At 36.2% G+C, this 15,161-nt stretch overlaps 1 protein-coding gene across 3 annotated transcripts in view; it reads right to left on the minus strand.

Annotated features, from left to right (window-relative positions):
- The window catches only part of AP3B1 (adaptor related protein complex 3 subunit beta 1), a 293,463-nt gene that overhangs the window by 139,111 nt on the left and 139,191 nt on the right, over nucleotides 1–15,161 (minus strand). For all 3 annotated transcript variants that reach the window (XM_002815683.5, XM_024247265.3, XM_054555656.2), the window contains exon 14: nucleotides 8,642–8,751. In XM_002815683.5, the coding sequence (XP_002815729.2) occupies nucleotides 8,642–8,751 (110 nt within the window). The remainder of the gene's footprint in view (nucleotides 1–8,641; nucleotides 8,752–15,161) is intronic.

Genomic DNA, 15,161 nt, shown 5'->3' on the forward strand with positions numbered 1-15,161 from the left:
TTTCTTCTTATTTTTTTTCTGGCTTCGTAAAACTGCTATTTGTTCCTTATTTTCCTTTGTGAATACTGAATTCTCACCATATTTTTGTATCTATTAATGGTTATCTTCTGAGAAAAACAAAAGCTGAAAAAATAAGCTTTGCTATATAGAGCTGTAAGACCGTACTTATTTGGCTTATAGTCCAGCAACTGTTGAGAAAGTTGATGCATCGGCCAGGTGCCGTGGCTCACGCCGGTAATCCCAGCACTTTGGGAGGCTGGGGTGAGATCACCTGAGGTCAGGAGTTTGAGACCAGCGTGGTCAACATGGTGAAACCCCATCTCTACTAAAAACACAAAAATTATCCAGGCACGGTGGTGCATGCCTGTAATCCCAACTACTCAGAGGCTGAGGCAGGAGAATCACTTGAACCTGGGAGGCAGAGGTTGCAGTGAGATGAGATTGCGCCACTGCACTCCAGCCAGGGTGACAGAGCAAGCCTCCATTAAAAAAAAAAAAAAAATGGGAAAGAGAGAGAATGAGAGACAGAATGAGAGAGAGAAAGAAAGTTTACACATCGAAAGTATCTTCTATATCCCTGGACATGAATATACTCAAATAGAAGAAAGCTTTCTTCCAAGAAAGCCTAGGGTTTGCCAGATAGAGGCCTCATACTGTTACAGGTTTTATGTATAGCAGCTGCACTCTCCTGAAGCCCTAGTACTTATAATTGCCTCTTCCTTTCTAAACAGGACCAGAACAAGTTTACTAGCACAAGTTTTAACTAAATTTTGCACAAGAAGTCTGGGGATACAGAACTCCTATTTCCTTCTCATAATCAGACACATACTTCTCTACCATTACCTGTAAACAAGGTATTAACTATTTCCCTCACTAAAACCCATGGTTTTCACCTCAAGATAATTATTTTTACCTTACTACTTTTTTAACACAAGATGAGACTACCATAATAATTTCACTTCTCTCCACTCTCTTCCTCCCACAAAACCTTCAAAATTATTTTATTCTGACCTCCATTTAACCTCATTCCTCAGTTTTCCTGATTATTCAATGTTTTTAGTTCTAGGTTAATAGAATTTTCCTTATATTATGCCCCCTTCTTTATCAAGAGTTCAAATTTAGCACTTTGGTTAGACATTCCTAGTCCATTGCTATACATTTATTAGGTTGGTGCAAAGGAATTGAGGTTTTTGCCATTGTGGTAAAAACCGCAATTATTTTTGCACCAACCTCACAATCATGTGTAAATATACAGTCACGTATATATCTCTCTTCTTTGTCTTCTTCCATCTAGAGTTCTCTGTGATAGTTCATTAGCTATTGGTTAGACAAGTGGTTCTTCCTGGGGGCTGTATCACTTCGTAGGAAGTAACTAAATATGAGCAGTGGTATATATAGTTGTTACAATGACTAGAGACACGACTGAATTTTGATGCTTGGTGGATAGGAATGCTAGATGTCCATTTCGGTGGCTTTAAGAAAAAAAGCTTATCCTCTCATTTCCCACCAAAGTAATGTCAAACATCTGTTCTACACTGGAGTAGACATTGATCATGTCACTCTAATTTCCAATTTGTCAATGATTTGAGGGAAGCAAAAGGAAATAATAAAAAAAAACCTTGGCTAGGTCACTGAGTAGGTATGTGGACTGAATACAGAAAAAGGACCGGTGACAATTAAATATTTGTCAAATAAAGTGAAATTTTTAAACAGATGGATTATAAATGGAAGTGAGATACAACATAATGCACTGGTTAAGAAGGCAGACCTGCTGCTATGTGACCTTGGGCAAGTTACATAACCTCTTCGTGCCTCAGTTTTCTCAAATATAAAATAGGAATAGTAAGAGAACTTTCCTTGAAGTGTTGCTATTAAAAATTAATAATTTATATTTTTAAGGTACTTAGAATAGTACCTGGCAAATGATATGCTCTATAGGAGTTATTTTAAATAAGTAAAATATAAAAGAGGCAATAAGAAAGCTTACAAAATTAAAACCTTACCATAGTCTGTCTTCTTCAAAAACACTGAATATCCCCTTAATAACAGCTTACACCGAGCACTGTTCTAAGTGCTTCACATGCATTGACTCATTCATTCAACCCAACAGAGCTCTAAGGTTGTCAGTACTATGATCCCCATTGTACAGATGAGAAAACTGGAGCATAGAGAAGTCAAGTAACTTGCTTAAGTTCACGAAGCTAGTAAAAGGTACAGACCAACTGTGAATCCAAGTCATCTGGTTTTCAAATTACTCTCTTAAGCCCTACATCTCTCATAAACAATCTCTATGAGAAGTCTTGGCTTTGATCATTAGAATCAACAATAAGAACAGATATGAATACAAAGTAACTCTCTGCTGAGAGATGGGGTGGAAGTTCAGATGCTAAATGACTCCTGTAAGCCTTACTTTTTTTTTTTTTTTAGCTTTAAGATAAATGTATAACTGCCTTGCAAGCTTTACTAACACCCTAAGGGAAAGACAGTTTTGCCACCAGAGATATTTAAAATTGGTCTTTACCGGTAGGCTCTAAATCTTGTGATCCATTGCCTTTGACTACACAAAAATGATCCCTCTGAAGAGAATGAGAATACAGATTAATCCATATTCAAAGAAGGAAATAATATACTCCTCCCTAAACTACAACTGCATTTATTATAGAACATCAGTTGGCAAAACATTAACCAGCACTCAAGGAAAAGGCATAGTAAAAAGCAAACAATGGAGAAGAAATAGCTGAAGAGTCTGAAGAAAAACCAGAAGAGAAAAATCACAAAAGCCATGAGGAGAGACTATTTTAAAAAGGACGAAGTAGTTAGTATAGTCCAATGCTAAGAAAAAACCAAGGAAGATAGGGACAGAAAAGTATTCACTGGATTTAGAAAGAAGGAGATAGCAACCTTGGAAAAGGCATAGTTAATGAAGTGCTGGAGAACCAAAATCCAACTGTGATGGGGAGGGAGTTTGACGTAAAGGAATAAAACTTGTTACAGATAGTTCTTTCAAAAACTTTGGTTTTAAAGGGAAGAAGAGCATGAAATAAGATAGAATGACAAACACTTAATGCAGCACTACTATGTGCCAGCCAGCATTCCAAGGGCATTACTGTATTAACTAAGTTAATACCTATAATACTACTATATTGTAGGTCCTTTTACGATCATCATTTGACACACGGGAAAAGTGAGGCATAAAGACTTTAACATAAGGACAGAGCTGGTAAGTGATGGAGTTGGAACTAATATTTATTTTTTTTTGTTTTGTTTTTTACATAATTTCAGACTTACAAGAAGAGTAAAAAAAATTCTGGATACCCTGCACCTAGATTCCCCAAATGTTAATATTTTGCTACATTTGTGTTAGCTATCTCTCTAGGTAAATATATACTTTTATTTTATTTTTTATTTTTATTTATTTATTTATTTTTTGAGACAGAGTCTCGCTCTGTCACCTAGACTGGAGTGCAGTGGCACAATCTCAGCTCACTGTAGCCTCCACCTCCCATGTTCCAGTGATTCTCCTGCTTCAGCCTCCCGGGTAGCTGGGATCACAGGCACACACCATCATGCCCGGCTAATTTTTGTATTTTTAGTAGAAACGAGGTTTCACCATGTTGGCCAGGCTGGTCTCAAACTCCTGACCTCAGGTGATCCACCCGCCTTGGCCTCCCAAAGTGTTAGGATTACAGGCGTAAGCCACCACACCTGGTCACATTTTGCTTTCTTAACCTATAAAGGTAAGTTGTAGGCATGCTCTTATACCCCAAAATACCTCCAAATATAAGATAATATCATCTGCAAACAAGGATAATTTGACTTCTTCCTTTCCCATGTGGATGCCTTTATATCTTTCTCTTATCTGAACGCTCGAGGTAGGACTTCCAGTACTGTGTTGAATAACAGTGGACATCCTTGTTATGTTTCAGAGCTTGGATGAAAGGCTAAGATTTTCCCCATTCAGTATGATACTAACTGTGGGTCTGTCACATATGGCTTTTATTATATTGAGGTATGTTCCTTTTATCGTCAGTTTTGAGGGCTTTTATCAGGAAAGGACGTTGAATTTTATCAAATGCTATTTCAGCATCAATTGAAATCATCATATGTTTTTTGTCCTTCATTCTGTTGATACAATGAATCACACTGATTGATTTATGAATGTTGAACCATCCTGGTAACCCTGGGATAAATCTCATTGGTCATGACGAATGATTTTTTAAATGTTGAATTCAGTTTGCCAGTATTTTGTTGAGGATTTTTGCATTGATATTCAACAGATGCTAGCCTGTAGTTTTATTTCCTTCCTTCTTTCCTTTCTTCCTTCCCTCCCCTCCCCTTCCCCTTCCCCTCCCCCTCCCCCTCCTCTCCTCCTCCCCCTCCCCTCCCCTGCCCCTTCCCTCCCCTCCCCCTTCCCTTCCCTCCCCCTTCTCCTTCCCTTCCCTTTTCCTTCCCTTCCCTCTCCCTTCCTTTCCCTTCCCTCTCCTTCTCCCTCTCCCTTCCCTTCCTTTCTTTCTTTTTGATGTGTCTTTGTTTGGTTTCGGTATCAGGGTAACAATGACCTTGTAGAATGAATTTGGAAGTATTCCTTCTTCTGTTTTTTGGAATAGTTTCAGTAGACTTGGTATTCGTTCTTCTTTAAATGTTTGGTAGAATTCAGCAGCGAAGCCATCGGATCCCGGGCTTTTCTTCACTGGGAGAACTTTTATTATGGTTTCAATCTTGTTACTTGTTTTTGGTCTGTTCAGATACTGAATTTCTTCATAGCTCAATCTTGGGAGGTTGTATGTGTCTAGGAAGTTTTCCATTTCCTCTAGATTGTCCAACTTACTGACATACAGTTGCTTATAGTAGCCACTAATGATCCTTTGAATTTCTGCAGTATCAGTTATAATATCTCCTTTTTCATCTCTGATTTCATTTCTGCTCTGATTTTTATTATTTCTTCTACTAATTTTGGGTTTGGTTTGCTCTTGCTTTTCTAGTTAAGATACATCATTAAGTTATTTATTATTTATTTGAAGTTTTTCTTCTTTTTTGATACAGGCTCTTAAAGCTATAACCCTCCCCTTGAGTACTGCTTTTGTTATATCCCATAGGTTTTAGTATGTTGTGTTTCCATCATCATATGTTTCAAGAAATTTTTCAATGTCCTTCTTGATTTCTTCATTGACCCACTGCTCATTCAGGAGCATATTGTTTAATTTCCATATGTTTATATTGTTTGAAAATTCCTCTTGTTTTAGATTTCTAGTTTTATTTCACTCTGGTCAGAGAATATGCTTGATATATTTTTTTTCAATGTTTTAAGACTTGTTCTGTGACCTAACATATGCTCTATCGTTAAGAATGATCCATGTGCTGATAAAAAGAATGAGTATTCTGCACCTCTTGGATGACATTTTCTGTATATATCTATTAGATCCATTTGGTGCATAGTACAAATTAAGTCCAATGCTTCTTTGTTGGTATTCTGTCCGGAAGATCTGTCCAATGCTGAAAGTGGAGTGTTGAAATCTTCAGCTATTATTATATTGAGGTCTACCTTTGTCTTTAGCTCTAGTAACATTTGCTTTATATATCTGGGTGCTCCAGTGTTGGGTACATATGTATTTAAAGTCGTTATATCCTCTTGCTGAATTGACTCTTTATCATTAAATAATGACCTTGTCTTTTCCTACACTTTTTGTCTTTTATAAGTGTAGGAAGAGACAGACATTTTGTCTGATATAAGTATAGCAACAGCTGCTCTTTTTTGGTTTCTACCAGCATGGAATGTCTTTTTCCATCCCTTTTTTTTTTTTCAGTCTGTCTATCTTTATAGGTGAAGTGTGCTTCTTGTAGGCACCAGATCATTAGGTCTTGATTTTTTTATCCATGCAGTAACTCTACGTCTTTTGATTGGAGAGTTTAGTCCATTTACATTCAATGTTATTATTGATAAGTAAGGACTCACTCCTGCCATTTTGTTATTTGTTTTCTGGTTGTTTCGTCTTCTTCTCTTCCTTCCATCCTTTCTTCCTGTTTTCCTTTTAATGAAGGTGGTTTTCTCTAGTGGTATGATTTAATTTCTTGTTTTTTATATTTTGTGTATCCACTTTACGTTTTTAGATTAGAGGTTACAATGAAGCTTGCAAATACTATCTTATTAATATAATCCATTATTTTAAACTGATGACAACACTGATTGCATACACAATCAAGCAAAAAGAAAACTAATAAAAGTTCTACCCTGTTTTTTCACTTTTTGTTGTTTCTACTTATATCTTATTATACTGTCCATGTCTTGAAAAGTTGTTGTAGTTATGTTTAATCAGTTCATGTTTTAGTCTTTCTATTCAAGACATGAGTACTTTATACACCACAATTCTAGTGTTACAATATTCTGCTTTTCTGTGTACATACTATTACCAGTGAATTTTGTGCCTCTGAATGATTTCTTCTTGCTTACTACCATCCTTTTCTTTCAGATTGAAGAACTCCCTTTAGCATTTCTTGTAGGACAGGTCTGTTGTTGATGAAATCCCTCAGCTTTTGTTTGTCTGGGAAAGTCTTTATTTCTCTTTCATATTTGAAGGATATTTTCACAGGACATACTATTCTAGAGTAAAAGTTGTTTTCCTTTGGCACTTTGTGTCATGCCACTCTCCCCTGGCCTGTAAAGTTTCCATGGAAAAGTCTGCTGCCACATGTATTAGAGTTCAGTTGCATGTTGTTTCTTTTCTCTTGCCGCTTTTAGGATCCTTTCTTTATCCTTGACCTTTGGGAGTCTGATTATTAAATGTCTCGAGGTAGGCTTCTTTGAGTTAAATCCGCTTGAAGTTCTATAACCTTCTTGTACTTCAATGCTGATATCTTTCTCTAGGTTTGGGAGTTCTCTGATATTATTTCTCTGAATAAACTTTCCATCCCTACCCCTTTCTCTACTTCCTCTGTAAGGCCAGTATCTCTTAGATTTGCCCTTTTGAGACTATTTTCTAAATCTTATAGCTGTGCTTCATTCTTTTCTATTCTTTTTTCTTTTGTCTCCTCTGACTGTGTATTTTCAAAGAGCCTGTCTTCAAGCTCACTAATTCTTCTTCTTGATCAGTTCTGCCACTAAGAGACTCTGATGCAATCTTCAGTACATCAATTGCATTTTTCAACTCTAGAATTTCTGCTTGATTTTTTTAACTATTCCAATCCCTGTTAAATTTATTAGATAGAATTCTAAATTCCTTCTCTGTGTTATCTTGAATTTCTTTGAGTTTTCTCAAGACAGCTATTTTGAATTCTCTGTCTGAAGGGTCACGTATCTCTCTGTTTCTCTAGTATTGGCCCCTGATGCCTTATGTAGTTTGTTTGGTGAGGTCATATTTTCCTGGATGGTCTTGATGCTTACAGACGTTCATCAGTTTCTGGGCATTGAAGTTAGGTATTTATTGTAGTCTTCACAGTCTGGGCTTGTTCATGCTTATCATACTTGGGAAGGCTTTCCAGGTTATTCAAAGGGACTTGGGCCTCAAGCACAATAATGATGTGGTTCTTGCAGACTGGTAGAGGTACTGCCTTGGTGGGCTTGGATAAATCTGGGAAAACTCTCTAGATTACCAGGCAGAGACTCTTGTTCTCTTCCTTTGTTCTCTTGTTCTCTTCCCAATCCCAGTGCTCTCCCTCCCCCAAGTGCAGATTCTCCATGCCACACTGCTGCTGCCAGGGGATGGGAGAGTGGTGGCATTGGCAATTCAAGACTGTCTTTCCTACCCTCTTCAGTGCCTCTTTCAGCAATATGAAGTTAAAACCAGATACTGTGATTGCCCATCTGATTTTTGGTTATGATGGTGCTTTTTTGTGTGTAATTAGTTGCTAAAATTTCGTGTTCCTGCAGGGGTGACAATCATTGCAGCCCTCTATTTGGCCATCTTGCTCCACCCATCAAGATTTGTGTTTAAAAACTAAGATCTACCATATAAAGGAATGAAGTACTATATTCAAAAACATACACAAACCTTGAAAACATGCTAAGTGAAAGAGGCCAGAAACAAAAGGCTACATATTGTCCAGAAAAGGCAAATCCATAAAGATAAAAAAAGTAGATTAGTAGTGGCCAGGGGATAGAGTGAAGGGAGACTGGGCAGTCTCAGTTATGGATTTTTTTTTTAAGGGGTGATGAAAATGTCCTGCAATTACATACTGGTGATTGCACAACTTATAAGTGATCAAAAACCAATGATACACTTCAAAAGAGTAAATTTTATAGTATAAAATAATATCTCCATAAAAAAACAAAACCTGTGCACAAAGTGCGCTCATTGGTATTGCTTCTAACTCCTCTCAAAGGACAGCTCTGGGAAACAGATGTTTGTATATTCACTTCATGTATGACACATGAACATGCATATATACTCACCCAACATCTAGCTGTTGATATATAAAACCCACACTGCTATCTCCAATTCCAATCTAATACCACGAGGCTCATTCTATCCTTTCCCTATTCAGATTTGTAATTCCCTCTTATAATAGCAAGAAATCTTAGAATCTCAGAATTGGAATCCAGACAGTTCAGCTCTCCTAACCATTACCCTTTAGGCTGACCATTTATTTTAACAAAACTACAACTTACTGAATAAAATTCAGCAAATATCTCTTAATTGATACTCACAGTGATACTGTCCAGGAGTTTGGCCATATGTTTAATAATTTCACCATGTTGTGCAGGTTGCATTTGCAGTAATTTCTTTATAACAACCACACTTTCAGCAACAACTGTTTCTGAAAAAGATAGAAATTATTCATACTAAATATGTATAATTCAATTCAAATGCAATATGCTTAGTAAAATGTAAACTTAAATTAGAAAAACATTCTATTTAATACATGCCTTAAAAGACTATGTGAAAGCATAATCGTGAGTGTATTTCCAAATTTGAGGTGTGAACATCTGTCTTAACTAGAAGAGTTCACTTTAATTTCTAACCTCTGTTGCTGTCTCCTAGCTTCCGTAGTTCCTTTCTTATCTCTGCATCTTTAGATTAAGAAAGCAAAAGAGGTTGGATTATGCTGCTCACCATACTGTTCTATGTCTTTGGCTTTTAACCAGAGTCCTCAAATATTGCTCTTTGATTCCTATAAATTATATAGTGAAAATCAATTATCTACAATCTAAACAACATTTTCCCTATTCTGCAGAAAACAGCAAACTAAAAAAAAAAATTTCCTTAAGTGAAATGTCCAGAAAAGTGAGTAGTAAAGATGAGTGGTAGTAGGAAAGAAGTCGCTGTAGAAATAGCATGGAGTGCAAAGCCAGAAAGAATGGGATTGTGAGAGTGAGATGGATTGTCTCTATTTGTTCTATAAAGTCCACTCTGCCTTTCTCTCCCCAGCACTGGGCCCTAAGAGGCCCACCTGTAGTCTGCCTCAACCAGACTCCCTCGGTCCTGGCTTATAGCTGTATTTAGTCAATAGAAAGCTCCAGCAGGAAATGGGAGAGTGGGGGAGATATTTATTATCCTGGATCCCTGCTCTGCCAGCCTCCTCTCCCTGGTATCACATGCAATCCCCTACTGAAGGTACTGCGAGTGGCTCACTCCTGCAGGGTCTGGTAACTGCTCCTGCTCCTCACACCCCTTCCCTTCAATCTAAGGCATGGTAAAGGCCTCCCACTGTTGATAGCCTGTTAGCTCCAGGGTGTTACATCATATCTTGTTGGTTTTCCTTAATCCTGCCCACAGTTTACAAATAGTTCATTCACTTAATTCGCTTCAATCATCCCTTTTAAGTGTGCCATCTGTTTCTTGCCAGAGCCTTAACTAATACAGTAACTGCAATGGAGGTGGATAGGAAGTAGATCCTCAAACTGGGATTACAGGATTGAGTTATCATACTAAACTGGCCAATCACTGGTCCAGTCTCTTTTTGGTGGTACTGGTAAAGAAATGTAACATAACTCACCTGAGAACCTGACCTTATGAAATGAATCTTATATAATGTGTTATTAATGCTAATGATGCCAAAGAAATAAATCAACATTGCCTTTACTTATTATTTTGATATTTTTATTAATAGGGCTTCATGGCTATTAGGAATTCCCCTGGCATACACCACAAAGGTTTATTTTAATATTATATTAGAAATACTACAATTTGTGTCCTATTACTCTTTTTTTGTTTTTTTGAGACAGAGTCTTGCTCTGTGGCCCAGGCTGGAGTGCCGTGGCGCAATCTCAGCTCACTGCAACCTCCACCTCCCAGATTCAAGCAGTTCTCCTGCCACAGCCTCCTGAGTAGCTGGGATTTACAGGCACGCACCACCACGCCTGGCTAATTTTTGTATTTTTAGTAGAGACGGGGTTTGACCATATTGGTCAGGCTGGTCTCAAACTCCTAACCTCATGATCCACCCGCTTTGGCCTCCCAAAGTGCTGGGATTACTGGCGTGAGCCACCGTGCCCGGCCTACTCTTTTTCACTGAAATGTATTTTTTATAAAGCTCCCTTTAAGAATATAAACAAAATTCATCATTCTAATCATTAGTAAATATATGTATTTCAAACTGTTTACCTGCTTATCCATAAGAATAAGAAATTAACTAATATTGACTGGGCACAGTGGCTCAGCACTTTCGGAGGCCGAGGCAGGAGGATGGCTTGATCCCAGGAGTTCGAGATCAGCCTGGGCAACATGGAAAACCCCATGTCTACAAAAAATACAAAAATTAGCCAGGAGTTGTGGCACGTGCCTATAGTACCAGCTATCCAGGAGGCTGAAGTAGGAGAATCACCTGGGCCCAGGAAGGTTGAGGCTTCAGTGAGCCGTGATCACAACACTGTACTCCAGCCTGGGTGACAAAGTGAGAAAAGAAAAAACAAAAAAAAAAACCTAGTATGATTTAACTAAAAGCTAACTAAATTAATGCTTTAGTTTACAAAACGACACCATATTTCATTTCCTTCTCACAATAATGTAAGGTAGGTACCTTATTATTATTATTTTAAAGATGAAGAAAGGGAGACGCACTGGAATTATATAACTTTGTCCAGAATTCAAACTCAGAACTAGGATGCACATTCTATCTATATATGTTCTATGTTACAATAGGCAAGTATTACTTCTTTTTTTTTTGAGATGGAGTTTTGCTCTTGTCTCTCAGGCTGGAGTGCAGTGGCGTGATCTCGGCTCACTGCACCCTCCACTTCCGGGGTTCAAGCGATTCTCCTGCCTCAGCCTCCCAAATAGCTGGGATTACAGGTGCCCACCACCACGCCCAGCTAATTTTTTGTATTTTTAGTAGAGAGGGGGTTTCGCCATGTTGGGCAGGCTGGTCTTGAACTCCTGACCTCAGGTGATCCGCCCGCCTTGGCCTCCCAAATGCTGGGACTACAGGCGTGAGCCACCGTGCCTGCCCATAGGCAAGTATTACTTCTATAAAGACTACCTCTTGGTGCTATGAGGAAAGCAAAGGCAAATCAGAATGAGATTCTGCCCTCATCAAACTTACACTCTAGCAGAAAAATAAATGGTTATGTGACTACTATGCAAAGCAAAATTTGGTAAGTGTGGTTTTAAAGAATGCATAGTATAACAAATTTATATTTTTAGAATACATTATTGCAAAACTAGCCTAAGTAAGAGAAAAAATGTTGCATAATTTAATTATCTAAAAGCAGACGTAGGATTGGCTACAGTTGAAATATGTGTTTGGCATCATTTATCTTTAGGAACTACATTAGTTTCCTATTGTTGCTGTCACAGATTACTAAAAACACAGTGGCTTAAAACAATGCAAATTTATCATTGTACAGTTCTAAAGTCAGAAGTCTAACATAGGTCTTATGGGACTAACATCAAGCTGTCAACAGGGCTGTGTTCCCTCTGGAAGTTCTAGGGGAAATCTTTTCCTTCCCCCTCCCAACTTTTCAAGCATGCCCACATTCCTTGGTTCAAAGACCTCTTCCAACAATCACATCACCCTGACCTTCTGACATCTTCTGACTGACCTGCGTCTCTCTTTCCCTTATAAAGACCCACATGATAACATTAGGTCTAACCACATAATCTCCCCATCTATAGAAACTTGACTTAATCAATCTGCGAAGTCTCTTTTTCCATGTAAGATAACATATTCACAGGTTCTGGGCATCTTTGGAACACAATAATTCTGCCTACCACAGGTGCCTTCTCATTCCCCTCAGGTAATTCCACTCTACTTCTCCTTTCTGCTACCTCTTGGTTTCCAAAGACCTCAGCACTTTGGTGCTACTCTATCAGAAGCACAAAATGATCCTATGTTCTAGATATTTCCTAACTTCCTCCTTGTCCTCAACAAAACTTAATGGATTCATTTTATAAATGAAGAATCTGGTGCACAGGTAGACTGGGTAATTTACTCAGGATAGCTGTAACATTCTACATAGGTGGTATAGTCCTACATGTAAGCAAACAGCTGGCAAGAGAGTAAGTGGTCACTATATGGGAAGACTATAATATATTTGTCTTATATTACTATCTCCCTCCAATAGACTATTAGCTCTATAAAGATAGGAACCTTTTATAAGTTAAATAAATATCCTATTAATATATTCAACATTTATTAAATATCTCAACTGATTTAAGTCTTCAATAAATGCTTACTGAATTTTTTAAAACTAAACAAAACAAAGTCTTCTGCCCCCATCCTTTTAGTTTAGAGTAGATGGCAATAAGGTTATTCAAAAAAGTAAATTTTGCCAATGTTACCTAAAATAAATTACCAAAGTCAACTGAAATGTAGATTTCTCTTACTAAAGGTCTATAAGAAATTGGTTTATCAAATTAATCTTAGAGAGTAATAATGGACTGTTTTAGGGCAAGCTTCAAGTCTGCTTAGAAAGGCTCTTAACAACACACACACAAAACTAGAGGTCCAAGAGAAATATATTAAACATATTTAAAAACAATTGAGCCCAAATGTCCCTGAGTTAAAGATTCATTATTTGAAGAGATGATGAGGTATTCATTTCAATATAAAATCAAATAATTACAGATTCCCAGAACCTTAAAAGATCTTACAGATTTTAAAGAAACTGAGTCTTCATTCACAGTATTTATTCCTAAAAGTAGATCTTTTAATACAAAGAGGAAGGGGCTCTGTTGTCAGGATGGCTATGTTAAAGTTAAAAATACTATGACTTTCTTTCATGTTACTAATTTTGATATAAATATTCTCCTTATTTGTTTTACCTCTCACTTTTACTGAGCCAGACTTCTGAACTACAAAAAATAGTGTAGCATATGTGATACAGAGATAATTAATCAGGTATTATGGGCTAATGATGATTATGCAAATATAATCTAGACAATACAATTTAAGTTTGTTAATATTCACACTGCAGGAAAGAAAAAAAAAGATAGTTAAGAGTTGTATCAAAAAACAAAAGCCTAACCATTAAAATATCAAAATTTAAAGTAGTTAAATTAAATCCTTCTACTTTTAGAGAGGGAGTATATATTAGTCTTTCATTTTCTAATTGTAAAACAATCTAGTCTTCCCTTAAAAGTGATGTAGGGGTAGAATATTTATCTTTTAAAGTCAATAAAAATATTTTTTGAGAAATTACATCTGAAGCAGAAATAACTGCTTTAAAATCCAAAGCTTGAAATTTTCCATCAGAAAAAAAAAAGTCAAAAAATAAAATTGAGAAAATTTGAATATATTTTGTATTTGAATGAACTAATCAGTGTTCTAACTAATTTCCAGTGCTTTCCGTATGCAACTAAAATGTAAAAGAACAATTGCCCTGGTAAGCCTTGGTTCATAATCTTTAATGGTACAAAGTTATTTTCCCAAGGTGTGTATTTTATTTGGTTGAATAGAAAGTCATTATTAAAGGCACAGGAAAATTTCTTTAAAACACATTTTTAATGCCACATTTTAAAATGTGACATAGAAACAGAGATAAAAGGATTGGTTTATTATTAAAAGTAGAAAGAGATAGAGTGGATGACATTTACCATCCTATCTCCACCAGCTACTTTGTAGAGATAAAAAAGATTTTAAACCTATCGTCTTGATAATTTTGGTTGGCATTTATTTGGAGTTTTAATAATACACGTAGAAAAATCTTCAGTCATAGTATCTTGAGTTTACAGGTACAAGTTTAAAATTTTATGCTCACAACAAAAATCAATGTTATCTGGGAATAAATTTTGTTCCAATTTTTTTCATCAGAAATACTTTCAACAATGTGACAGTTGTCTAAAGATATCTACATGTGGGAAAAAATAATTAGGGATTATAGGATTCTTGTACTAAAAAGTTATTTTTCAAATAAAATGTAATCAATTTTGTTGTTTTACCTCATGGGCTGCTATATCATATATGTCCATATCTAGACATTACATAGACATTAGTATATTTTAAATTCCACAAAATAATTTCAATGATTTTACAAAGAAAATTGTGTTTTTCTTTAAAAAGTCTCATTTTAATTAAATACATAATTATAATAAAAGTTCTTTAAACAAAATTATTTTAAAGGTAAAGTTGGCTTTTCTTTCTTTCTCTAAATGGCTCCATTTATTTCAAAGCCTTACCCATAGAAATAACTGACACTTTGCCACAGAACGATATGGCATCTAGATTACATATTTTACTGGATATTACCTATCCAGTTTCACCGAACACTTAGATATTGTTTGGCTTAAAAACATAAAGCTGCTCCAAGTTGATGGCTTTTAAATCTAGTTAATTTTGAATATAATTAGGTGAATTTCTGAGGAAAAAGAATGTTGAAGGTATAGTTAACATATTTTTTGATCTAGCCACTTCTCCATGTTATAGTCATTTGCCTGCTTTTAGCACCCTCTGCAGGTAGACCAATATTATGCATGACTTACATGCCATTAAAATGCAGTAAAAAGGTGGAAAAGATACAATCAAGGTGATTAAATTGTAAAGAAGTAAAACAAATTTTCTTAGATCTGTTGTGGTAAAACAAATACTACCTGCTAGTTAACGGCTTATTTTACTTAAAAAAAAAAAGAACCCAGAATATGCATATTTATGTGCATTTCAAGGATAAAATGCTATTTATTGTGACCATACTACTGATATAACTGGAAAAGCTAAAATGCAAAGTTAGAAAAGGTTACAACTTGGAAATAATACCAAGAATATTCAAATTTAAATCACCTGAAAATAAAATG

This window comes from Pongo abelii, chromosome 4, assembly GCF_028885655.2.
Source record: "Pongo abelii isolate AG06213 chromosome 4, NHGRI_mPonAbe1-v2.0_pri, whole genome shotgun sequence".
NCBI classification, from domain to species: Eukaryota; Metazoa; Chordata; class Mammalia; order Primates; family Hominidae; genus Pongo; species Pongo abelii.